The 26,549-nt window shown below is 36.7% G+C and overlaps 1 protein-coding gene across 4 annotated transcripts in view; it reads left to right on the top strand.

The window, feature by feature from the left end:
- gria4a (glutamate receptor, ionotropic, AMPA 4a) overlaps positions 1–26,549 on the top strand; it is a 111,729-nt gene that overhangs the window by 62,311 nt on the left and 22,869 nt on the right. For 3 of the 4 annotated variants that reach the window (XM_055027946.1, XM_055027945.1, XM_055027947.1), the window contains exons 11-14: positions 7,304–7,510; positions 10,813–11,028; positions 12,093–12,253; positions 26,208–26,406. In XM_055027946.1, the coding sequence (XP_054883921.1) occupies positions 7,304–7,510; positions 10,813–11,028; positions 12,093–12,253; positions 26,208–26,406 (783 nt within the window). Of the gene's footprint in view, positions 1–2,064; positions 2,782–7,303; positions 7,511–10,812; positions 11,029–12,092; positions 12,254–26,207; positions 26,407–26,549 lie in introns of those variants that run through there. The other variant, XM_055027948.1, reaches the window with a different exon arrangement.

Below are 26,549 nucleotides of genomic sequence, written 5' to 3'. Positions count from 1 at the left end.
CTTTCCATGACATGTTAGAGCAAATTCAGAGTCTAAAATTCATAGGAAGATGTGCTGTGGAGAGAGCTGCAAGGAGACTTGTTAACAGCAAGGGAAAATCAGATTGGGGATAATGGGTTATACGAGCTGGAAAGAGTTGCCAGAGCACAGCCAGGAGGGGGTGGCACTTGTTCAGTTGGAAGATTAAGCTAATGTCTCATTAGTAGGCAAATCTAAAACTGACCTCAGCTCACCATTTAGAAATGACCTCCGTCCAGTCTGTTCTAATGGCTTTCACATAGACACAGTTCCTCCACACAGTTTAATTATCCCTCTTTCGTCTATAAATAAAAATAAAAAAGACTAATTGTTGGATGTGCGCACATCCTCCACTTACATTTGATTTCACTTGACCCATCTGCTGCCTTTTATGGTGGCCATCTCCTTCCTGTAAATGCATTCAGTGTTGACTCAATTAGGCATGCAAAGTGATGCAAGTGTAAACAACTCAAATGACTAATTTTAGTACAGAGATCAATCTATAGATGCTTGAGCTGTTCTATTTGGGCATTTTGTTTAATTTAGGATAATTACAAATGTGACCAAAATGTCTGTACTTTGGGTTTCTGCAAATACATATTAAAGGACGTGTGTACAAAGATAGTGAGTTGATAAATTTTCACACCCAGAAAATATATCAACCTGCCAAAGCTCCAGAGTTGGAAACTAGCACACAATATGCTGGGTAACATAAATGTGGTGGAATGGAAAAACATTATCACCAAATTATAACTACAAACATAGTTTGTTGCAATTTTTTTGAAAACAAATGATCATTTAATATTTTTATTAACTCTGACCATCTTTTCTGTTCCTGAAAAAACATCCCCACAGCATAATATTGCCAACACCATGTTACAGAGTGGTGATGGTGTGTTCAGGGTGCTGTACATAGTCAGTTTATGAGCATTTTATACCAATATTTTGGTCTCATCTGAAAATTACACTTTCTTGTCCAGGTTTCTGTCTTTATGATTTCTGGCAAACTGCAACTTCTGATGGCCTTGTTTAAGCAATTGCTTTCACCTACCCACTCTACCACAATGCTTAGGTTTGTGTGTAAAACTAATAATTATTATGTCAAGTGTCTTCGTCTAAAGCTGTGAATCTCTGCAGTTCCTCTGGAGTTATCATAAGGTTCTTTGTTGCTCTTTTCTAATTTATGGTCTTTGTTTGCATTGAGTCAGTTTTGGTGGCTAGTCCTGATCTGGAAGGTTTGCAGTTGTGCTACTGCCTTTTTTCTTTATTTCAGATTGTGTATTAAATGGTGGAAACTGCTTTAGACCTTTCCATAACTATGTCTCTGACCGTCTCTGATGTGCTTTGGCCACCATGATGATGTTTCTTCCCTAATGTTCTCTAACAAACATTTGAGGCTTTAACGGAAAAGCCGGGTAGTCCAGTAGGATTAATGGATTTTATTTTCTGAGTAAATAACTCTGGATGCACAGGATTATGTTGAAGCGTAAAAGAGTAGAAAGGGCTAAATAGAGATGCAAACGACACTCTTCAGTTATTATTTGTAAAATGAAAATCAAAGCCATACGTCTTTCCCTTCAACTTCACAATTGTGTGCTACTACGTGTTGGTCTGTCACATAAAATTAGTGAAATACACTAAAGTCTGTGGTTGTAATGTGACCGAACATGATCAAGTTAAATGGTTAATATTTTTTGTAAAAAAAACTGCATGCGACTAAATGGAATCAAAGTAATTTCAATGTATGATTTTAAATGAGTATCATTGTTGTATCAATGTTCCTATGGCTGTTGAGTTCTTTGGAGTTTGTAAATGAGGATGAGTGGCAGATCTGCTTGCAACATTTGTTCCCTCTGTATTTCTGTCCCACATCTGTCTTCTCTCTTCTTTTTCTGTCCTCTGTGTCGTTTTCTTTTTAGCTAATTTCTCCCTGTTTCCCAACCCATTGTTTATGCTTCCATACTTACACCCCCACCATATCATATTTTTCTGTGGATGACCTGGCAAGGTCTAACAATTAGCTCAGCCACCTCCTCCTCTTTGCAGCCTCTGATGATGAGGAAGCCTCTGCTGCGACACTGATCCCGAGTCTGCAGACAAAGCATGGGAATGAAACACAGCCTCAGCAAAGACCCAACAGCCAGACTGATACTGAACCTGTACAGAGACTCTTTTTGTTGTTGTTGTTTTTTATGTTGCTTTTCTCGTTGTATGTTACTTTTAATGGTTCCGTCTGGAGTCACTGTTTCACTTTGAAGTGGTTTGCTCTGCAGTGACACTGCCACAGCGCATAGAAGAAAAGCAGGATCAGGAGTCGCCTGGGTTGTGTTGCTTTACGTCCCTCAAGAGAAAAGTCTCAGTTGGACGGTAACTGAGCAAGAGTTTCTGTAGCATCTTTTAAGGTTTGACATTTGACTGCACAATGCCATCTAAGTGTGGAGCAGCATTATCATTTCGGATTTTTTGTGTGTGTTTTTAGGTCAAGGTGTTCACTGTTACATTATTGGTTTCACCTCTGAGAAAAACCTAATAATTGTATATAAAAAGTCTTGAAAAAAGTGTTATATTTCAAGAGAGAGTATGCAAAGTGAGTTTACAGGACAGTGTCCTTCCTCTTTTGTGCATCCTTCACCTTGGGTTGGAGCTCTCCTTCCATTTTTATTTTTCTGCTCTGTCTCTCTGTAAATCCACTCAGTCAAGCCTGATCAGGCAACTTGCCTTTTCTGTTTGAAGACAAGGTTTGAACAGACACACCAAAGTGAAAGTAAGTGCTAGAAAACATAAGTTTATGCTAATAAAAATGTATTTGACAAAAAAAAAAGAAAAAGAAAAACATTGTTAAAATAATATATACTATCATTTTGTCTCACCATAAATTTCATGTCGTACCTTTCCAGTACTGATACATTTTTGAAATACTGCTATAAATCAGACATCATAAATGTTTATATGCTTAAGTATTCTGTTGTATTGCACTTCACAGGCATAGATGTACTCCAATATGTGTATTTATGAATATCAACATTCCTTAACAGAGTGGATAATATGGCATAAGACACCTCGTAGATGGCACAGATATTATCCTAATATTTTTGATTATTTGTTTTTATATGTAATCATGCCTTTTTTTTATATATATTCCAGAAATACAACAAAAAAAACAAAAAGGTTTTGGACTGATCACAATGTAAGAACATGTTGTTTGATGACTAATTGCTTCAATTTGCTTGGTGCCCAAAGTTTTCAGGTAAAACACATAATTTACACTGATTGAATTTCATTTATCAACAGATAGAACATAAAATAGCACATCAATAATGAGAGTCCCTATATCAATTGACTGTAAGTAGCCTTTATTTACATTCCTTCTCTGTTGCTATTCTTGGTTTGGTATTCTCAACCACAGAACTGACAAGTGATGCGAAAGAAACGCTTCTTCCTGTCTTTAAAGGAATAAGTGATAATATCCAAAAGAGACATGTTTTTTTTTTTTTTACCCAAATAAAATTTGCAAATGCTATGTAGTGCCAAAAAGCATCTTACCTGACAAATTTCAGAACCTTATCAGTTCATCACACTGCAGAGAATATCCTCAGTACTGTAAAATAAGTAGACAAAAGCACACTCTTACAATTTTCTGCTTAAGTTTCACTCAGACACCACTCCTGGCTAACTGTGAGGCAGTTTCCAATGTTGAAAAATGTGATTCCTTTGTTTTAGAATCAAATTTGATTAGAGTCTTTTTGGCTAAATGACCAGCAGACAATAAGGTTGCCAAAATAGGCAAATATGGATAGATTATATTCCATAATCATAGTAATTGTATAATAAAGTGAGCATATTGAGAAGTTCACTGGCTGAAGCTGTAATTGACTGAATGCCTGGCATGCTTCTCTCTGCTTATCTGCATAAATGTCTCCAAGGCAAATTAAACATCCTGGCAAATTGAAACAGTTTAACATGACAATCTTTTAAAATGCTGAATTGATGGAGGGTCTGTTCTGGTTGGCAGGTTGAATGAATAGCTGGACAGAGGCGGTTTTGTTGTTTACTGACTTGCCAACTGGATTGGATAACAAGTTCTATCTATCTTTTTGGCTCCAGTTAGTCTGTTTCATGTCTTATCAGCCCCAAACATTTGCTTCTACAAAGCTTGGTTCCCTTTTTAACTCTAACAATTTTCCTCCTAAGGTATGTTTTTAAGCCACCCTCTTCTTTGTTTCTTTTTTTCTTCCTTTCTCAATATGTTTTTATATATGTTCTTCCTCCAACCACAACACAATTTCTCTTATTTTCTCCTTTTCTTTTTTGCATTCCCTGCAGCAGTCTTTTATTTGTTTCAGTTTTGTTTTGGAGAAAAGCATTGACCACCCTCCCTGCACCGTTCAAGAAAACACACCTATAAACACAATTTTTTATAATCTTTCTTTTCCAATGTCCTCTTTCAACATTTTGACCTCATTACTTCTAATCCTGCTGCCTCTTTTCTCTGCTTATTTGAGGCCTCTCTTCGATTTGTGATGCCATAGATCTACCATGGATCACATTTTCCTCTCATAAGCATCACAAACTGTAAATGCACTTCCACATAGAGAAATATCGCAGGACCATTTATGATGCTCTTTTAAATGGTCCTCACTCTTATTATACATTTTGTTTCCATTCTTCTCATTTTTTTATGTTATTATGCTTTAAATATCAGTTTGGCCTTTTTAACAGGGCTTTAAACAACATATAGATCACCATATACCTCGATTGCACACTTTCCATATCTGGTCTGTCTCCACATTGTGTTGGGATTCATTCTTTTCCTTATCCGATCAGTCCCAGTGTAGGACTTTTTATTCTTTTGTATTTTCCAGACACACCAAGCTGTGTCATCAGACACCACGATATCCAAGCTTTACCTCTTTTTCTCAGATGAATTATTTGTTGGTCTAGATTGTGTTTAACATTTTTGTTTTGTTTAAATTTGTTGAATGAGTTAATGTTTATGCAGTGGAGTCTAGTTATTTACAACACTTTCCCAACATTTGAGCTTTAAAATAACAAATAATGAAATACAAAATGTTAGGCAATATACAATCCTTTTAGATTTTTTGCACTCAAGACAAGAGTTTCAGATCTGCTCATTTTCCCCAGAGTGGTGCTGATGGCTCTGCAGATCTGTTAAAGGGAATTAATTGTTTTGTTGGTCATTGACATTATGATTCATGTTGAGTCTATTAAATGAGCCCCAGGAATTTCTAATGTCTCTAATAATAGCATTTTTGAGGGGGAGGTGGGAAGAAGAAGGGCTCTTCTTTGTGTGTTTTGACCTTAAGAGTAATAATTATTAATTTAATGATGTTGGCAATGTTGTTTTGGATAATTATAGTAAAACGAATATAATTTAATTTAATTCTCATTTGAATAGAAATGAAGATCTGATTTGACAAAATATTTTCAAATGACTTATAGCTGGTTAATGGTTTCCTTCAGTCATTTACATGTACTTTAGTTTTGAGATAAGTGTTTGATTTTAAAACTTAACCAGTGAAACTTATGTAATAGCTTCAATAAAGCATGGTGTCATTTTACTGTGCAATGTTAATATACTTTTTTTTTTGTCAAATACATGTATTATACATAGCTTTCTATTCACTGAAGTAAATACAAGATATTACAGATCCTTGTTACATCTTCACTTACAGTATGTACCCTGCATTTAGGGGAATATAAAGATACACAACACAATAAAGAAACCACATCACATTTTTCTCACTTCCATTAAATTTGACCAAAGGCTATTAAAATGACTTAATCTACTGCTACACAATGCAGGCATTCAGTCGGCACTGACAACGATTCACTCATATCTGTCACACTCAATACCTGTGATTGCTGACTTGACAGTGGAGCTGTTCTTATTTTCTGACTAATTCAGTTTGGTCACCCTCCCATTGTTTATACCCACTTGTTCTGCAGTGACTCTTCCCCAGGAGTCACTGCAGAAGTGATATGGTACACAACATCACAGAGCAACACAAAGACACACTAGACCAATTAACCTAATTGACTAAAAACAAAGTAAATTCAAAGGTTTTCAATGAAACCTTATTTATAAAGTTCAAGTTCAGTCATTAGGCAAATTGCTAAAAAAACGGGCTTTTAGATAAATAAAGCATACATGGCAATTCAAGAAAAAAACGTAGCATAAGCTTTAAAATGTGTTGTGTGGCACTACATAGAGTCCAGCAGAGGATGACGGTACTCTCCTTGGTTTTTTATACAATTATTTACAAACTGATATACAGAAGAGAAACATAAGTTGTTGGGTTTTTTTTTCTGGCTTGATGATTCTCCTGCAGACCCAGTAAAGATCTTTGTTGGGTTGTTTTACTGCTTGTTTGACCCCTTTTCAAGCATGTTAGTGGGTAATTCTTCCTTGATTAAACTGCACTTGTGTGGAATGTGAACAATTTCCTGAATGAACTATTCAATTCGCAGCATGTTATCTTTTTCTATGTGTTTTATTGCTCTCATAAACTGTTTCATGGCTTCGGAGTGTTGGGTATTGCAAAGGCCTGTTTGTTTAATTAGATGAGATTAGTCTCCTGATTAAAATGGGCTTGATAAGATTTTAATAGGCTTGCTTTCATGTGGATTACAGTGTGAACAGCCTCAAGCTTAGTGCCATAACTCACTGCTTCTCAAAGATGAACTTGTCATTTACCAGACGGAGTCTTTACTCTTTATAAATCACTTATAAGCAGTGATGTTTGTCTGCGTGTCTCTTTTTCCTTTGATCTTTAACCACATGCATAAAAAAAAAATCCTCCAACCTATTACTGCTCATGTGGGCAGACATCTCGTAGTTTCTTTCTTTTTTTTTTGTTCATTTCTGTCTTCTCAGCTTCAGATCTGAGAAGCTGAGATCTGAGTCAAAGGAGAATCTCAGTGGAATTATGCAAAATGGCATGAAGGCAAAAACAATGCATTGGAAGACAGGAAGCCTTTGTCTGTGTAGTTTTCTTTTAAAATATCACTTATGGTTCTTATCTCAATGAAAAAAGTCTGTCCCTTTTAGGATTTAATTGGAAGTGCTGTTACCAACAATGTGTTTGCAAACATGCACCCTTTTCCCCTTCACCTCTTTCCTCATTTTCCTTTTACAATATTAACATCTATGTCTTCATCTTTCTTAACTGTTTTTCTTATGTGCACACTTTACAACCAATTTTCTCTCTGCTGATGCGCTCCTCCAAACAGATGTCTTTCTCCCCTTATGCTGATCTTTTTTTAGGAGGGTCCGTATGTGATGCAGAAGAAGAACTGGGAGCTTTACGAAGGCAACGACCAATATGAAGGATATTGTGTAGACCTGGCTTCAGAGATTGCCAAGCACATCGGAATCAAGTACAAGATCTCTATTGTTCCTGATGGAAAATATGGAGCCAGAGACCCAGAGACTAAAATATGGAATGGCATGGTGGGAGAGCTTGTGTATGGGGTAAGGATGAAACAGGACAAGAATAAGCTGGATTCATTCTTAGACAACTAAAATGTATTGCAGTGCTGTTTGAATAAATTTCAGGTTCACAAATTTTATAGAAGTCCGTCTTAGTAAATTGGAGCATCAACAAAAAGTGATGCTCCAATTTTTGACTGAATAATAATTTTGGGCAAGAAATTACTTGGGCCATTATTTTAGGAATGTAATGCTATGGAAATGGCTCAAATCAGATTTTTGGGGGTGTTTAAAAAATCAAAATGGGACGATTCAGACAATTGTAAGACATTGGATTTAGATTGTATTTGCTTGCTCTTTAAACGTTGCTTAATTGACAACGTTTTTTAGGTTTGGATGGCCTATACAATGACGGGAAGACTGCTGACTTGTCAGTTGTCCAGCAGATTGCCACTGTCACCCTCCACAAAAGGTCAATGCTAATGAAAATTGCTGCCCACAGAGTGGGCCTAATAAACCCCACAGAGGATGAACTGTTAGGACGAAGATGAGAGAAGCCAGAAACTACAATACAGAAGAGCTGAAGGAAAGTATTAAAGCAACCTGGGCATCCTTAACGCCTCATCAGCACCACAAGCATTGATTGCCTTTTTCTGAAGGACCCAGGCCAAGTTCTTAGCACATTTTATATGTAGTAAATGCATTTAATGTTAAGGATGACATTTAAGCACTGGAAAGCCTTTCTTATGAGTCCTATACAATTCTAATCTTCTGAGAATTAATTGAGACAGGTGTACAGACCTTATGAAGCTGGCTCCGAAATCAACAGCAGTCTGGGACATCTCAGTCATGATGATCTTGCACAGGTCCTATAGATTGCAGAGTTCCATTTCATACCAGCAGAAAAAATTTAAATAACTCTGATGCTGCACATAAACTTGTCCCCAGGCTTCTGTCTCCTTAGTAACCATGTTTGGCTCCCACAGAGATGCTGTGTCATGCAGTGGTTATTTATATATGGGGGATTTGCCAAGCTCATTAATTACGCCTTTGATTTCACATAGCTGCCTGAATGTCAACTTTACTGTCATGCAGCGGACAATGTCAGTTATTGTTTAGGGGAGTGAAGCACAGAAGGAGCTCCAGAACAGCAACTGAATCAATTACCCTCCACAACTTATAGGGGAAGGTGACTCAAAACTGTTGCATTGATTTATCTGTTTTGAATCACACAAAACACTCACTGTCCTTTAAAAAGACTCTCAAATGTACTCCAGCTATATACTAGCAATATACACACATTTTCTTGTGAATTAATGTTTCCTTGTGGAGTTGAGTCTTTTGACTGACAGAAATGTGAGCAAATCGTGTTTTCCCATCTTGTCTTTTCAAAGTTAGGAATTCACAAAGATGGCAGTCTGCTCAATGTTTGCAGTTGTTTTTCCTCAGTCTGTCTTGTCTTCGTGAATTAGTGCAACGAAATTCACTAAGACATTTTGACGAAACACATGCAGATGCAAACATGACGTTATAAGTTTGACTGAATTTGCAGTTGTCCTCTCTTCAACCCATAACACAGACAGAGCATAAGTGATCAAGAAGCAGAGAAAATATTATATTGTCTTTTTTATGTGGCAATTTACTGGTGTGACTTCAAGTCCTGACAAAATTGAGCAAAAGTTTTTTTGACAATTCAATGCTATTTGTATTCTTAGCATTTATTAAAATAATTTTAATATTATTCCAAATTATTTAAGTAATAAACAATTTTATTAAGTGAAAATATGTAAAGCATACACATTTTTAATATATTTTTAAACATACAAAAAATGGGTTAACATTACCTGAAGACATGCAAAATAATAAATGTTGAAATGTGTGCAAACGGCTTAGAGAGAATCAATTTTGTCAGCATGGCTGTTTTTGAGTGGACATGTCTTTGTGTCAAAGTTTGGAATTAGAAAGTTGTTCAATTTCCTGTTTGCACAGATTTAGAACCCACAAATAACTGTGAATTTAACTAAACAGAGTCTATTTTGAACAGATTTATTGCAGAAAAAAAAAAAAAGGTCCCTAATCATTTGGAACAATTTTATGAGTTGTCCACTTACATCCTCTAAAGCTATTGCAAATGGTAACATTATGAAAAATCCAGATAAACTGAAGAGATTTGAAAAAGTCTAGGATAGCGAAACTTTCTACATTTAATACATAATTGTCCTTTCATCCTGTGGCCTTTAGTTCTCAGTGGAAGTTGTAAGAAATGCAGCTTTAATTATTCCTTTATCATGTAATGTAGAGAGGTGTAAAGCTCAGTTTTACTTTCACGGCTTTAGAAATACTACAAAATAAAAGTGTTGGACTAAATTTTAATTATTTTCCAGAATAACAGCATTATCAGTTAATTTATCTTCTATTGTTTCTGAAGCTGCTTTAGCATCAAACCTCTGAGGAGTATTGAAAATAGCCCATGATAGTCTGTCAAAGAGCCTAAGGGTATTATTTTAAAACTTTACTCTTTTGACCTGTAATCAATAAATGAATAAAGAATAAAATGCTTGTCAGATTTGTTGAATGTTTTGAAGAATTGCTTTGTCTCACATGGAGAATAGTTTATCTTTTGCAGTAGTTTGTGGTTTATAATACACATTAAACCAATAGTCAGTCAACCTCATTGTTAAAGAACATTTTAGATATCCGCTTTATTCTGTGAGGAAATCACCCATGTTTATTCAGTGAAGTATAAGGTGAACTTCAGCAATGTGTGATTACTGCGGTTTAAGAGCAGGATTCAGGCACAGAAAAATGAACAATATAAAGTTTAAAGTCATTATTTTTCATTGTTCATTTTCCTTTTTGGTATGAAAACAGTTTGGGAAATTGCAGTAAGTTTAAATGCAATATTCACTGGGGTTTTATATGATCAAAGTTGATCTTTCATACCCCATTATTGGTTATTTGAGCCAGAATAGATTTTCATATCATTAATTATTACCACTTTCTTCCACTTTGACTTTAGATACTTAAAAGATCTGTGTTCTGCACGAGCAAGCATTGTTGCATGCAGATGCCAGTTAGACCTTGAGACTCATTTATATGCTGGATATGTCCCTCTCCGGCCAACATACTGTATAAATTACTCCTGTGTCATTCTGGGTTGCCCTCTTCTTCCACTGGTTCTCTATTCCCTCGTCTGCAATACCAGTCCATGTCTGCCCTTCCTTTACTCTGTGTTCACTGCACATTCCCTTCCATTTATCTATATTATATGTAATCTTTGAGAAGTTAATTGTGCAATAATGTGACTGATATAAAGTCCCTGGCCTTTCCCTTCTTCTTTGCAGAAAGCAGAAATTGCTGTGGCCCCACTGACCATAACATTGGTGCGTGAAGAAGTGATTGATTTCTCTAAACCCTTCATGTCTCTTGGAATTTCCATCATGATCAAAAAGCCTCAGAAGTCTAAACCAGGTGTCTTCTCCTTCCTGGACCCACTGGCCTATGAGATATGGATGTGCATAGTGTTTGCTTATATTGGAGTCAGCGTTGTCTTGTTTTTGGTAAGTGATTCATAGAAACTGTACACCCATGTGTACCGTCTGAATTGCCAGACTGCACAGATGGGTTATTTAAGGCTTTGGACCATAGATGAAAAAGCCAGCTGTACATGACAAAGTTTATAATTCAGTTTGATTTCTAGACAGAATCAAGCGTTTTACAGTGTCTTTACAGTTTTTCAGCATAAGTTAGTTATTTTGCAATTTTATCTGTGTAACTCACTTAAATAAAGAAGCACAGGTCCACCAAAAGAGGGTAAAAACTTGGTAAGGTCAGAATTTGGTGTAAGCAACATAGGACCATGAGTCCATAGTTCACCTTACCTTGCTTAAAAAGTTCAGGTTGGTGGAGGTGGAATATTGGGGTTTTCTCGCTGCTGTATTGTTCCTGTTCCAATCTTCTGATGGCTTCTTCCTTTTAGTAAATTCACACTATCACAAAGTCAAAACCCTCTCAAGCCAGATTCTTTAATATGACAATGCTTTTACTGAACCCAGTGACCTCAGAAGTTACAATCTTATGGTAGCTGGATTGAAACAAGAGTTGTTGATGTGTTGCTGACGAATCTGTCTAGCAAGTCTGTCTGTATCAAGTCAACATGAATCAAGATCTCAGAGGAATGTTTCCGACGCCTTGTTGAACCTTAAATCTGAAGGTTTAAAGTAGTTCTGAAGGAAAAAGGTGTCCTATCAGTCCCAGTACGCTGTCATACTAAGATAGATATGAGTGCTTTTCGGGTACCGTCTTATTCAATTAAGTGAGAATGTGGCTTCTGATGAGGCTCATCTCTGAGATTAAAAGCACCTTTTGAAAATAACAACCTTTGAGAGGTGTCAAACGTACTTTCCATTAAGTCAACATCCCGGTAGATTTTTACATGATGTAATATTCTAATTTTAAAAGTTGTGTTGTCATTCAGCATAAATGAAGGCAGACACCAGTCTAAGTGCAATTATTAAATGTTTTGCTTAATGAGACACAGAATCTGTCAGGACGGATTCTGTGGATGGATGGATATCGTTGATCCTAGAAATTAGCTGACATTTTTCTGCCTTCACTGTTCCAGGTAAGCCGCTTCAGTCCGTACGAATGGCACGCAGAGGAACCAGAGGAGGGTGCCACTGAGCAGGGCCCCACTGACCAGCCTCCAAATGAGTTTGGCATCTTTAACTCTCTGTGGTTTTCTTTGGGAGCCTTCATGCAACAAGGCTGTGACATCTCGCCCAGGTCGGTGTGCTTGAGATCGATCATGTGCATGTGTGCGTATACGTGTCAATCTGATTTGCGCTTGAGTGGGGACCCCCTGATTTAATTGTCCAGTTTATGTTGACATTCTTTCTCAAAACAGAAAAGAAACTTTAATCTTCAGTTTGACGTTGGTTAAAAACTGTCTTGTTTCACATGCATCAAACAAGACAGACTCAAAAACATTGTTACGCTGCATTTGAACAGGATATACCCTACTATGGGCTAAAAAAGTAACATTTTCAATTTATTTTTGAGGGCTATGTAAAGACTAGCAATAAAATAGACCTGTCCAAGCACTAGATGTGTTTTACTCTTCGGTGTAATTGACCTTTCTCTCCACCCTCTGAGCTTCCACTGAGCTTATCTGATTCACCAACAAAATGTGTCGTACAGACACCAAAGATTTTCTAGACACAAACAAACACATAAAAACATGCTCCCACATGCAAACAAAACCCCCTAAAAGCGAGAACACCCTGCATACATTTCAGCAGCTGTGTTTTTACGGGTCCTGTGTGGATGGAGACTTCGCAGAATGCTAGGTGTGTATGAATTTTTAATATGCCAAGGAGGAAGCAGAGTCCAGCTGTATTTTTAGAATATTTATACGAAGATAGCATTTTATAATTGATAACCTGAGAATGCAGTTTAGTGAAATATTTATACCATCCTTCTCCAAGACCTTTAGGGAGCAGATCTAAGGAGAGAGGTAGCAGCAGGGAACACTTCACACCATAACAAAACAAAATGCATTTACTTTCATAATCATACCATTTCTGTATCCCTCCCTATCCTGTAAGGTAAATTACAGAACATTAATAATGTGTATTGCAAATTGACCACTATTTCTCTACAAAAGGCTATTGATTATACAAATATAAAATGTTATTAAAAGTACTTTATGATAACAAAATTAATTTCCACATCACCAATGTCATAACAGTGTGGCACATAGATTTCTGAATGTTTCTGAATGAACGTATGCACTTTAGATGGATCTCCTGAAAAGTAGTCAGAACATTTACTGTATGTGGCGCATTAATGTTACTACTTGATGTGAAGGCCACATGGGTTGCTGATGATACCTTCCTTTTAGTTAATGTTGGGTCTACTGTGACTTGATGATTCAAAAATTTCACCAACTATGAGGACACAAGTCAAGTCACTCTAGAAGATAAAACATGAAGCCACATTATCCATGTTGTCCTGTGTTTTGGATTCTTTCAGTCCTTACCAGCTATCGGACGAGTTTCCCGTCCCTTGATGCACATTAACTGCCAAAACTTCACACGATCAGTTTGTTCTTTGGTGTTAGGCACTCCTGCTAAAATACCGCTCTGCAGAACGTGTGTTTGGATGTGTTACTGTAAAGGCGAACCCTGGTTACATTGGTGCGTTTGGATCGTCAGGTGACAATCCAAACAACTTGTGTTACCTTAAAGGCACTGTTTGTGACCTTAACAGTCTTATGAGAGAGAGTGTTTGTTCTGACTACAACTCGTAACTAACTAAGCATCTATGTGGTGTATTGTAGAAACCAGTCTGATATTTAAAGGCCCCACTTTACAACTTCCAGGACTATAAGGATATGCTACTAACATTTTGGTTTCAGATGCCACATTATATCTTTAAGGGTTTAGCGGAGTCCCAACCTTGACGCTTCAAAGCTATTAATGGCAGCAAAAGTGGGACCAAGACGTATGCACTTGTCACAGTTGATGTCTGTGTGTGTTTTGCTTGCCTTACCGCTGTTTTAAACTTTGTTCACTGTTTTTATCTATATTTTACATGTACATCGTTTCATGAGTCACATAAAAGTACAACTAACAAGAACTCTGTTTTCAGTGTTAACAGTCTTTTTTTTTATCTTTTCAGCAGTGTGTCCGAGAAATCCCCAGAATGTTCAAAAATGTTATTAAAGCTTCCCTTTTCTATTTTTTCAAAGCTGGACTATACCAAACATTGCTCTGTCATTCCCACTGGATCTTCATTAGCATTTCTTTATTGAGTAAAGAACAAGAAATTTCCAGCAGCTGAACAAACTTTGCTTTCTTCTTCCTCCTCTTTTGCTCTCTCATCCATCTCCTTCTCAGTCCTGACACCTGTCGTCTCTCTCCTCTCCCCACTTCACTGAGACTGACAGGCCAATTCTAAATGGAACACACTCACATCTGCTGCAGGCACACATACTCACAGGCACGCAAACACATAAGTTGCATACACGGACACGTTTAACAAAACCACACAGAAGAAAACGCCCACTGCTCAGTTTCACAACTTTTCATCAGTAGGCACATGTGCACTTCCCTGTGACTTAAAGGCCCTGTTCATAAGCTACAGCTGTCATTGCGATAATGTGATACTTAACGTGAAGCCAGCGTTCGTCATATAAATCACCAAGCTCTGTCAGTTCCAGTACAGCCCTACTCTTGCATAGCCTGGGATTACTGCAGTCTTAAATGCCAGATTACATTCTGACAATGAGAAGTCTGTCACTTACATGTTTGTCCTTCTCTGCGCCTTTCCTTTTTTTTTTTTTTTTTTTTTATCTACTTGGCTTTTTAAATGAGGCAGGATGTTTCAATGCAAATTAAAGTCTAAGATGTCTCTTTTAGAGTGACAGCTCATATGATTTATCTTGTGGAGTCAGTGTGGATGTTTAATATATAACAAGCCCCAGGAGATAAACCATATTGGTTCAACTGATATCAAAGCTGCATTTAGCAACGTGGCTCTGCTCCCAGCATAGTGGAAGCATGTACTGAGGGAAGTGTGCAGCGCTTTTTTATTTGGATGGGAAACTATCTTCCTACAAACATAGAACTATTCCAATTGTTTACTGATCGGAAGACTTACGAGTCCCACAAGGCACTTTTATTGTCTGGAATAGTAGAAGTTTATATATAGAGCACTACATGCACCACTGGTGGCTGCAAAGTTACTCTTAGTGGCTGAATGCAGTTTTAGGTGTGACAGAATCTTGCAAAAGTACAAGTTATCACATGTTTTCATGTTACAACTAAAAACGTCAGTCTGCTTTATTGGGACTTGAACTGGGATTTTTTAACACAACGTATATGTTTTGAGTTGAGTTTTAACATTGCAGCAATACCTAAATGGTTGGGATCATCACTTTGCAGAAAAGTGAACTGCATGGACTCAGCCACAAGACTTTTGTGAGCTTTACCACAACAAGTTTTGGGTATTTTTCTGTCACCTCTGACAAGCTTTCCAGTCCCTACTGAAGAAAGGTTTCCCCACAGTCTGATCCTGCCACCACTACACGTGGTGATGCAGCTTAGTGTTTTTCATGGCTTCAAAAAATTCACTTATGTTCGAGCTTCTCTGCCTCCTAAATAGAACTCCTTGTGGCTTTTTTAGCAATGTCCCTCTTTTTGCTAACATTTGAAGGCTGAATATTTTGTATGCATCACTTCTTGTCATGTCAACAGATTCTCCCACCCAAGCTATTGATTTCTACCCTCCTCTAGAGTTACCTTGGTCTCTGATTTATGATTTCCTTGCGAGGCCTATCAGTTGAGGTGGACACTCATGTCTTGATAGGTTTACAGTTATGTCATACTTTCTTCCCTTTTTGGAGGAGTATTGTGCTGTATGAAATGTTCAAAGCTTTGAACAAACATGAGACCATTTTAAACTGCAAGACGTCTGTCAGTATAGGTAGGCAGACATACTCTATTCATTTTATCAAGACCACCTTTATGGCTTGAAGCAAATTGCAAGCAAGATTTCTTCTTGACATTGTTAAATAAATATCATATTTAAGAGGCAAATTTCTAATCATCGTCCTTTTTGGACAATGTCCATTTTGATAATGAGGATCTGTACAGTTCCTCCACCTATAGGCTATGTCTCTGATTATTGATCTGCATGCCTGGTTTGTAGGTGTACGGCCATGTAACAAAGTTATATGAATTAATGTGTTTTTCCAAGTGCAGCCTAAGAAATGTTGGAAACAAAAAGGCACTAGTACTCAAGACGCAGCTTAAAAGTCACTGTGACAGTCAGAGACAGAACACTTGTCCTCTGCGAGCTGCTGAGGCATTTTGGAGCAAGCAGAAGTGGAATTAGCTCCTCTTTCATTGATTCTGTACTTCTATGATAAGCTAGCTGTGTTTTGATCTTACTAGAGTTTGCAGTCACTTTCGCTATTGCACCTTTGATAGTCCACCCATACACACACGTGCATTCAACCGCAGCACACGATTCTTCACTTTCCCTTGATAACAGTGGAGGAAAAAGACTCCAAGGAAAGAGATATGATCACAGGGAAAATTGACTGGTTTTATGCAGGTTGCAAAGATTAGAGGTTTTTGATAGCTTTCACTTTCAGCTTTGACTTTGTGTTTTTTTTTTGTTTTTTATTTTGGTGTGAGTTGCTGCTGCTTCACTAAGCCACAAATTATGTTTGTATGTTTATTACCCCTTTCTGAGCCTGCCAAAGCAGATGAGGGCGTGTATTTCTTGAAGAGGCATAAAACTACATGGTAAAGAAGATGATTTGTTGGTCTTTTAGGCTTACAAGCAGTGTTTTTTAATGAGAGTGTATGAATGATTTTGACAGGAAGGTTGGCATTTAGATCAGGGATTCTCTAGTTCATGCTCAAAATCTCCAGTTTGATTCCCACTGAGAAAACACACTTCCAGGAAAACGCTGGGAAAATCTGTTTTTGATAAGTTTTACAACTTAGAAACTCCGAAAATTACCTTTTATTACATTGTTTTCTTAGACCTAAGCAGCAGTGGTCTTTGAAATGTATCATAATGAATATTAAAATTTTATGAGAAACTCTAATTTTCTTATAAAATGTATGGATACTTGAAACAGGAAGTGAAACTGATATCCTTTCCAATTAATTGGGAAAACAATTTTCTGACATTTTGCATCCTTGATTCAAATATCCTTACATTATTCAGAATGATGTCATATATCTGTGGCAGACATACTTATTATTTTAATTTAAGGCAGTAAAGGACCTAAAACAGCAATCATTTCTTAATCTAAGGCGGGGTTGTGTGGCTGTACCCAGTAAAAGCTGACCTAATCTTATCTTCCACTTTTAGGACATCATATAATAGGTATATGTCATATTTTACTATCATACTTAAAGGGCATTGTTGTTGTTTTTTTATTATTTAGTTTTCATTCTCATTAAACTAAAAAAAAAAAACAGCTTAAAACTAAATCTACTTAAAGTATTTTTGTGTGCCATCATTGAATCAAACATTTTTATTTCAGAAAGTATTAAAAAGCCTGGCTCATTTGATATATTGCTGCAGAAAGGAAGTAAAACTGGCATCCAGACTTTAGGCATAAATTCATGTGATGGATGAGCCTCAGAGGCACAATGCTCTTGAGATTATAGCCTTTGAAAAGGAGCCATGTCATGCATATCATAATGTCATATCATTTTTCTACCCCCTCAGTTCATTTCCTCTAATCCCCAGTCCCTTGTTCACCTTTATAAGCAGGTAAAATCACAATGTCAAACCTTACATAGGCTTCAGTCACACAAACTTTATCACAAGTGAGATAGTAGGTTCTATTTAGCTCTAAAATTCAGGGCTGCTTTAACAATATCATAAGCATATAATTACTACATTTGCTCACAGTGTCTAAATAGAATAAAAATATCAAATAAAATTGTTTTTTTACTTGAATAACTTAAACACACTCTATCATACTGGACAACAATCTTCAGATATCATAATGCTATGCAATAGTATTGCAGGCTTCAACACAAAACTGTGATAATGGAGTTTCACCATCAAACAATCTCTTTACTAAAAAACCCTGAATCTTTTAGGAGGTGAAGAAAATGTGCTGTCAGGCCTGGGAAGGAGTTGAATTGAGTGAGATAGAAATTCAAACCGATTTCTCCCTCTAGATTTCTCTGAGAGATCCCTGGCAATGAAACGAACAAGAATGGTCCATTGACAAGCACATAGGGTGAATATTGAGAATGCAGTTTAATGAGATTCTCTCTGACCTGGCTGCAGGAGTCTGCAGCTTTCTACTCAACTTTCAAACTATTGAACGCTGCTAAGGAAATAGGAGTTTTATAGATTCCTTACCGCCCCTTAAATGTAAGAACTGGTAAAGAAATTTACTCCTGTTCATTGTATCATGAGTTGCAATATTCACAGCCACATCCACCTATTTTCCTTAATCTCTTATTTTAGTTTCCCTTCATTTAGAACACTATGGGATGGACATACTTGATTCTTAATGCTTTGTAATATTTTTGCTTAGCACACAGCAAATTGTGTCACTAAACTGTTGTTTCTCATTGAGTATTATCGCTTCATTTTACACTTTGACTGGCAGCAGCGAGGCTGTTTCTTTGATCATGTGAATGCTAAATTTGACATTTACAGAGAATTTACAGGAGAACAAAGATAACAATTCAGGCTTTTCAGAAGGCCTCAAACAAATGAGCTCTACATTTTTTTTTTCAGCTTTCTTTGCTCTTTCGATCACAAATTACTGAGGTGTATTGGGTGGTGTCCGTGACCTTTATAAGCCTAAACTGATAAGATATTACTTTACTGTGCAACCTGTGCTTGTTTCGTATTAGCGTATGAGCCAGTATGCCATTGTTTGTATGTTAAGTTACTATCACAGGTCCATTGGTATTCAGTGTGGGTCCCTCCCTCTGTGCTGCAGTCATCTCTGCAGTCTTCAAGACGCAGCATAAAACACACCCTCATGCACCTCTACACTTATTTTTTTATTTATTTTTGATCTATGCTTCCGTTTTTGTCTTTTTTACTCAACTCACATGTTTGCTCTTTAAAATGTACATTTCTTCACAGATTTACCGTGCTTCAAGATTGCAGTGCCAAGCCTGCATGCAGAAAAGTGGCATTTTATCTGCTCTGCAAACACAGCAAATATGCTCTTTTCTGTTCTTGTACCTCTCCATGATGTGATAGCTGTCGTCGGAAATGAGAACATTCTCCCATATTGACCTCACACTACCACAGTGACCTTGATAAGACCATCAACCTGTCAACTCTTGTTCTATGTGCTTTGAAATGATGATGAGGGTCACCCTGGTCATACACAAGGGGGGACAGTAAAATGACAAATAAGCAGAGAAAAAATATTGTTCCTAAAGTTGATGAAATTGAAGAACATCTACTGGCTCTGAGAGAATGAGAATTGGAAAACTGATCGCAACCTAATATTATTCTCAGAAGGGCTGGCCTTGTCTATAAACATCTGAAATTACAGCCTTCTGCCTTTGAAGGCTTCTTTGTGTATTCTGGGATATGTCAGCAACTTGCTTAGGGGCAATTATGTACTTGTGAATTATGAGTGTTTTATGTGGGGTTAGTATTTTTAAGCATCATGTGACAGGATGGAAGAAATATGCGTGTTAAATACTTAATGGGAGCAGGAGCTCCTCCTAATGGCACTAGTAACTAAGTAATAAATATTGGGTCTCAAGGTCACTGATTGAAAACCAGCAGCTCATATTGACTCATTTCATTTATGATTTACCTTCTGTATTAATCTCATGAGCCTTTCCTGGTGACTGATCACTGCTGTTATTTTCACATTTGCCCTCCAGCTACTAATCTTTAATCTGCTAATCATCTTTTTCAACTAAGTCTGTTTGCTTCCTTCTCCTCAATCAAGCTCGATTTGTTGGAAAGTGCTCCAGCCTGTTTCAATCAATTTCATCAGTTCGCCTTATTTCGCATCAGTGGTTGTTGTAAGGGAAAACAGAAAATGGAAGTAGCTGAGAAGAGTGAGAGGATTTTCCTTCTGCCTTTCTGAGTTAAGATTACCATGTTCATGCTTTTCCAGTGACATTAGGGATAGTAGTGAAATTTAATACATGTCTTATGACTATTGATCACTAAAATAATTCTTCTGTTCATTGCCCAACTACACTTGTCATTCCACACCAAATAAGTCTGATGAATGAATTAAACTTGTGAATGGGAATTTTAGAAATTGCATAAAAAAGAACACAAGATATTTAGTCTTTATAGTTGCAAAAAAAATAAACATGGCAAAGAAATATCTAAAGCTAAAGAATATTGTCAAAGAACCTAAGGTAAAGGTATATAACAAGAGCAGAGATTTACAATCTTTGGTCTATGAAAACAAAATTATATTGTAGACAATATTTTTGGGTTTAAAAACTGTTTTCTTTTTTATGTACATAAACACAGGTTCCACAAAATGTTTCAAAAACTATGTTATTAGTGTGACATAACTCAGTCCAGGTTTATATTTAGGATATTTTATGTTCTTCTATTTCCATTTTAAATTTTGCTTTAAGAAATCTTTGTTCAGTGGAAAATGATCTAGCTTTGACTTTACCAGTCAGATTATTTTACACTTGATACTTTTCTGGGATTCCTAATAATCTCTTAGATTATCTGCACCAAATTAAATCCCATACTGGGAGCAACTGAGCAGCGCATTGGCAACAACAAATGAAAAACATGACGCCAAATTTCATTCCAGCTTAATGCAGAGGAGACAGAAGTCAAAGTTGGATATTTATTCTTAACTCAGCTCAGTATTTGACACCCCCATAAAGTCTGTTTCTGTCAGGTTATTATCATCTTGTGGATTTGAGTCATGAATTGAGTCAAATGGGGGCAGCACACTGTGTAAAGTTGGAGATGTCTTTCATACACAAACTTATGACTTCACTTAGATTTGAACTCTTTGACTTTAAAAGACTATCTTGCACCAAAAAGATAGTATCTTACAAAGGAAAAGCACCTGGCGAGCAGCAATGGAACCTTGTCAGACGTGCAATCTTGCCCACTGCGTCCCCCGCCATGCACCAATATTTCCTCCTTTTGTTGCTGCAACAAGCATGCTGCATCTGCCATTTTGTTTACCTGCTTTTCTCCTGGATCCTGTGATGACAACAAAGACTCGACGGTGGTAGAGAGGCCCCGCCATCAAGCATGGAGGTCCACACAAAGTTGGGAAAAGGAAAAAAGCTTTTAGATTTTAAGTCCAGACAGAAGCAAGTGTCTCAGACTGATGGGCTGTATCAGCATTTGTCTGTGATGCCAGAAGTGTCATAAAAGTGTTTGTTTTGATTAGTATTGAAAGTAAAAACTACATCCGTATTGATTTTCAACATTTTTTAAGTTTCTTTTATTTTGGGGATCTGGCAATCTGGAGGTCCTTTTAAAATAAACAGCTCAAAACTATTATGCCTCTAGTAAAATTGCTTTTGAAGGTACTGAGCAATGCTCATTGTGCTTAAAATACATGAAGTAAAATCAATGAAGGCTACTAAAAAATAAGCAAATACAGTAGTGTTTACAATAATAAATATTAATCATAAACATGACTGGTTTTCAAAATTGATTGTCCAGGTCTTGATCTCAGTCAGTTTCTTTCCGAGTAGCTGCAAAGTTTTGTTTTTTTCTTTTTTACTTCTGAGGGATTGGATTCAAACTCTGAACAGAAAATCCTGATGTGAAAACCAACCTTGTTCCATCCTGGGAAGCTGGCCAGTCAGGAACGGATTCCTGGCCAACCTGGAAGCTGCGTCATATTATTGGCCAGTCAGAAATCTTTTTCCGTGGCAGCACAGGGCCTCACATATATGAAGCAAGGACATTTGAATTAAAATGCTGTCTTCTAAGGAATGCTTTTTCACATTAGAAGTATTTTAAATACATGTCAGAAACAGCTTCACATTATAGATTTTAGACATATTGAAAAAATAAAATCAAAGAATATAAAATACTGAATCCTTGAGATTTTGTGTTTTTGTTCTCTGGGTTGCTTTAGATAAATGAGAGGGTAGATTGTTAGAAGATCCTTATTATTCCAAGTTTGTGAGATATTTATTTTATAATGTAGAATAGTATTTTTAAGACCAAATAGCAGAAGAAAGCAAAATCTCTTAGGAAATAAAAAGATCAGAGTTCAAGCATTTGTTCGCTTCAACTTTCCCCGATCTGGAACTAATTTATCACATATGCTTTTTCTCTCTTAACTGAACGACTGAAAGTGTGGGTGACTAAAAAGCACCTTCTGTTGAATGCCCAGACTACCAACAATAAAGTAGCAAGTAACTCCATGTATATTGCTGGTGGGTTCATCAGTGTAATGAGTGATGAATCACCTGCCGTTCTCCAATTTTAAAAAATCAAGCCTAAAATGATTTCCAGTTATTACCCAGCAGAATAAGCACAAATGAAACAATGCACACGCTTGAGTCAGGTGATAAAAATCTGGATGCATGGGATAAGAAAAGTATTGCCGAAAGCAGAGTGTGTGAGAAAGAAGTACACAGAATGCCATTAATCTTTCACACAGAGAATTGTGGAGGCAATCTGTTGGCTATCATAGATGATGCATGACCTGCTATAGGATGATTCGCCTGTTGCATACCAACGCCAAAGCAACTCATGAATGCAGCACACACAACAAAGGCATCCATTCCAAAAATACACTCCATACTGGCTTATGGAGGATAGCACAAGGTACAGAAAATAGAAACCAAATATTCTCAAACTTTACTCTATGACCATAGGATGAATTATACTTCCTTTTTTTTATTATTTGGGAAAAATAGTGGAAGTACCTGGAGACCACGTAATGCTACACATTTAAAGAATGACCTTTTGCAGTTCTTTATCATTCATAAAATGTTTAGAAAATCTGCTGTGCATAATAATTTGGAACAGTGCATTTTGAGTTTTTTTATTTATTTTTGAAATAAATATTTTTCTCATGGGGAGTAAAATTTTATTTATACCGTAAGAGTTCATGACTTGGAAATTATACTGACCATCATTTGCATTGACCATTTAAGAAAATCTGAGAAAATATCACTTGCATAATAATTTGGAACACGGCGTATGAGCAAAAGTAGTTATCTTTAAATTATAGTATTAATCTTTCAATTATAGGGCAGCCCAAACATTCAGATAGCTGATTGATAATCATTTAGAGAGAGCATTAGGTCATCAACCAATTAGAATTCGTCTGACATTCTCCTAGATTACACCTCCTGTTTCCTATCTTGCCAGGTATAAAAAAAACATATCTTGCATGTGTCTAAACATGAGGAAATTGTGTGATTTTAAAGGAACATCAGGTTCACTGAGTACAATAATATGTGCCACATTATCTTTGTATTGTGTTTCCACTTGTTCCTTCTGTCCTCCTCCTCCCCTTAATATCTGACAAGGTTATTCATTTTATCAAATGGAAACTGTTGTTTTTGTACCAACATTGAGCCCATTAGCAACAAAAACTATGCTTTTCCATCTGCGGAAAACATCTGCGCTTTGGAAAGGTTGCTGAACTTTTCAATTAATTTCAACATCTGTAATTTTTCTTGTATCCGTTGTTTTAGTGAACATCTGTCTATGTCAGTTCATTCCAAAGTCTTCTTAAAGTGAAATAATAACTAACCCTAAAAATTATTCTTCAGGGAGCCATCAAAATCTTAGACTGGTTCATTTATTCGTATAAACAGATCAATACCTCAGAGCCAGGTCCTATCAATTCAAATTTGTGTGTTTGTTTGAGAGCAGTAAGTGTTAATAAGAGGTGTTCTGGCCTTTGAACAGTAACAAAATGCAAAGCAGCTTGAAAAAGAGATAATTTTCTGAGTACACAGAGGTTAATACACCTTCAAAATTTCTGTCCTTTTCTCACTTCACCACAGACTTATTAAAACCAAATATGCAACACACTAGTGAATTCAGTCAGGTCGAGGATGTTGCTAAATTACTAGCTGTGCTTCAGTTTAATATTTAATTGCATGTGATTGCAGGTGATATATATAAATCTGAGGAAGGGGATTTAATCAGTTTTTTTTGTGTGTGTGTATAATGGTTATCTGTACTTTCAAAGGAGTTCCCTTTACAAATAAAGAGTTTCAATCTGACAGAGCAGTTAACTTTTTTCCCCTCTTACTGATCAAAAAGACCTGCATCCTGTTCCTGCATTTAAAGCAGGTTTTCCTATGAGTAATTGCCTCTTTAAAGACTCCCTCACTTACCTGATGGCCATATGAAAAAATGTGTATATTGTATTCATAAGCACACCACACACAAGACACCACACATTCAATCTTTACTGAGTCAAACGATGAAGAATTACTTGCTATTATCGAGATTCTTATTAAATTTAACTCCAGCAATACTGCTTTGTCCTACAGGCAGCACTTTGTGAATTCATCAAGCCCAGTTGCTGTGAAGCTGTGTTTGAATTAAATGTACAACTCATTTTGCAGTATGTATTAGATCAAACTGGCACCTCTCTCACCTCATTATTATCTTTACAGCTGGTGGCTTTTTAAGATTTGTGCACTTACTGGTTCAGTGTTAAACCTTTAATATAAATTTCAACCACCCATGTTCTCCTCTCTCTTTGATTCTTTACTAAGCAACAGAGGGGCATTGCAAGATATAAAGGTTTGGTGGGGGCGCAATCTGAACATGAATGAAGCCTGGACTGAAACATTTCAGTCAGCCTGGACTGAAATGTTTTCAAATGATCGCCTGTTAGTATCAGGAAGAAAAAAAACAACCTCAGAAAAGGATTTATTAACAGTCTGAGCTCAAGTGAGATCAAGCTTAAGGAGACAAACTGATAGCTTAGACAACATCCTCCAGGATTAGCAGGTAGAGGGAGAATACGTGGTGTTCTCCTTCAAACAACATGTCAACCACAAAACAAATAATTGCTTTTTTCCATCTAAAATTGCTATATCCTCCAGTCATCGCCCCCTTCTTGGGCATTGAAATATTCACCAATGTTTTAATCAACTGCAGACTTGATCACTGTAACAGCCTTTGTTATTGTTCATTATTCCTGGGGGGGATGCATTTTAGACTGGCTGTTGTATTTTCACATTTGTTCTCAAATGTCTTTAGATTGGAGTACAATATGCTACTTTTGGACATCTCTTAGCCTATTTGATATTTTTAGTGAGTGATATCCTTAAAATGGATATTCTATCTATCTTATTACACCCAAGTTTTCAGATGTATATTCAACATTTCCTAAATAAAATAAACTTCTGTGAAGTTTTAGATTGTTCAGTCTTTTCATAAAACTTTCTTCCACATAGTCAGATGTTCTCGTGATCTTTAAAAGTGGGCTTTCACTATGTTTTAACAGCAACAACCTTTTGGTTGAGTTTGATTGCGATTAGTGGTGGTACACTGAATATTTGAAGATATTTATAGGGAAATGTGCATTAGGAAAATGTGTATAACAAAGCCTTTGCTGACGAATGTTCCTGTTTTCTTTCTATTAGACTAGCAAGCTATTTTACCATGTCTACCATAAAAAAAGTCTAAACGCCTCAGTTTTCCATACCTCATCCTTGTTTTTCTGCTCTCTTCACTACTTCTTTGTATAAAACTAGTTCATGCAACCAAAAGAAAATTAAATGAATTGCCACTAACTTTATCTTGCAATTGGTGGATGAAGAGACTAAACATAGAGAAAGAAACTGAGAGAATGAGGTGCAGCGCCCAGAAAGACACGGCGCAGTGCCCAGATTACAATCTGTTTTGCCAAGCCTGTTATTGTTACTGCTGAAATGCTTTTTAGGCCTGAAAGACAATTACTTTGGCAGCTCCAGCAGGTTTACAGTCATACACACTTTAGTATTAAAACTGATTGTGTAAAACAGCACATTGTCTTGCACAACCTTGACAGAAGAATTAAATGTAATAATTTTTTTCTCTCTTCATTCTGTCTCTAAACTTATTTTAATCTTTTTTTATCACCTTTTACCTTTATCATCTCCCTCATCTTCTTTCTCATCTATTCTATCAAATCACCTCTTTAATCTACCTAATCTCTTCGCTCTCTTTTTCTGGAAATGCTTTTCCTCTTCTTCCCTTTTCTCCCTCGCTCTCATCACTCCCACCCCCACACCACTCTTTGTAGGTCTCTGTCTGGACGTATTGTCGGAGGTGTGTGGTGGTTCTTCACTCTGATCATCATCTCCTCTTACACAGCCAACCTGGCTGCTTTCCTCACTGTGGAGCGGATGGTCTCACCTATCGAAAGTGCAGAGGACTTGGCTAAACAGACAGAGATAGCCTACGGAACACTGGATTCAGGCTCCACGAAGGAGTTCTTCAGGGTATGGACTCTCTGCAGGCTTTTCAAGATAAATCTTGAATCAAAAGTATTCTGAATCCTGTGTCTTTAATTTCATCAGTAAAGATAAAAATCATAAAATGAATGAGTTTTTGTTGACCAGCCATTCTACGAAGATTTGACTTT

Source organism: Poeciliopsis prolifica, unplaced genomic scaffold (genome assembly GCF_027474105.1).
Source record: "Poeciliopsis prolifica strain line A6 unplaced genomic scaffold, Auburn_PproV2 SCAFFOLD004, whole genome shotgun sequence".
NCBI classification, from domain to species: domain Eukaryota; kingdom Metazoa; phylum Chordata; class Actinopteri; order Cyprinodontiformes; family Poeciliidae; genus Poeciliopsis; species Poeciliopsis prolifica.
The sequence above is the reverse complement of the archived record's forward strand: the minus strand, read 5'-3'. Positions and strand labels throughout refer to the sequence as shown.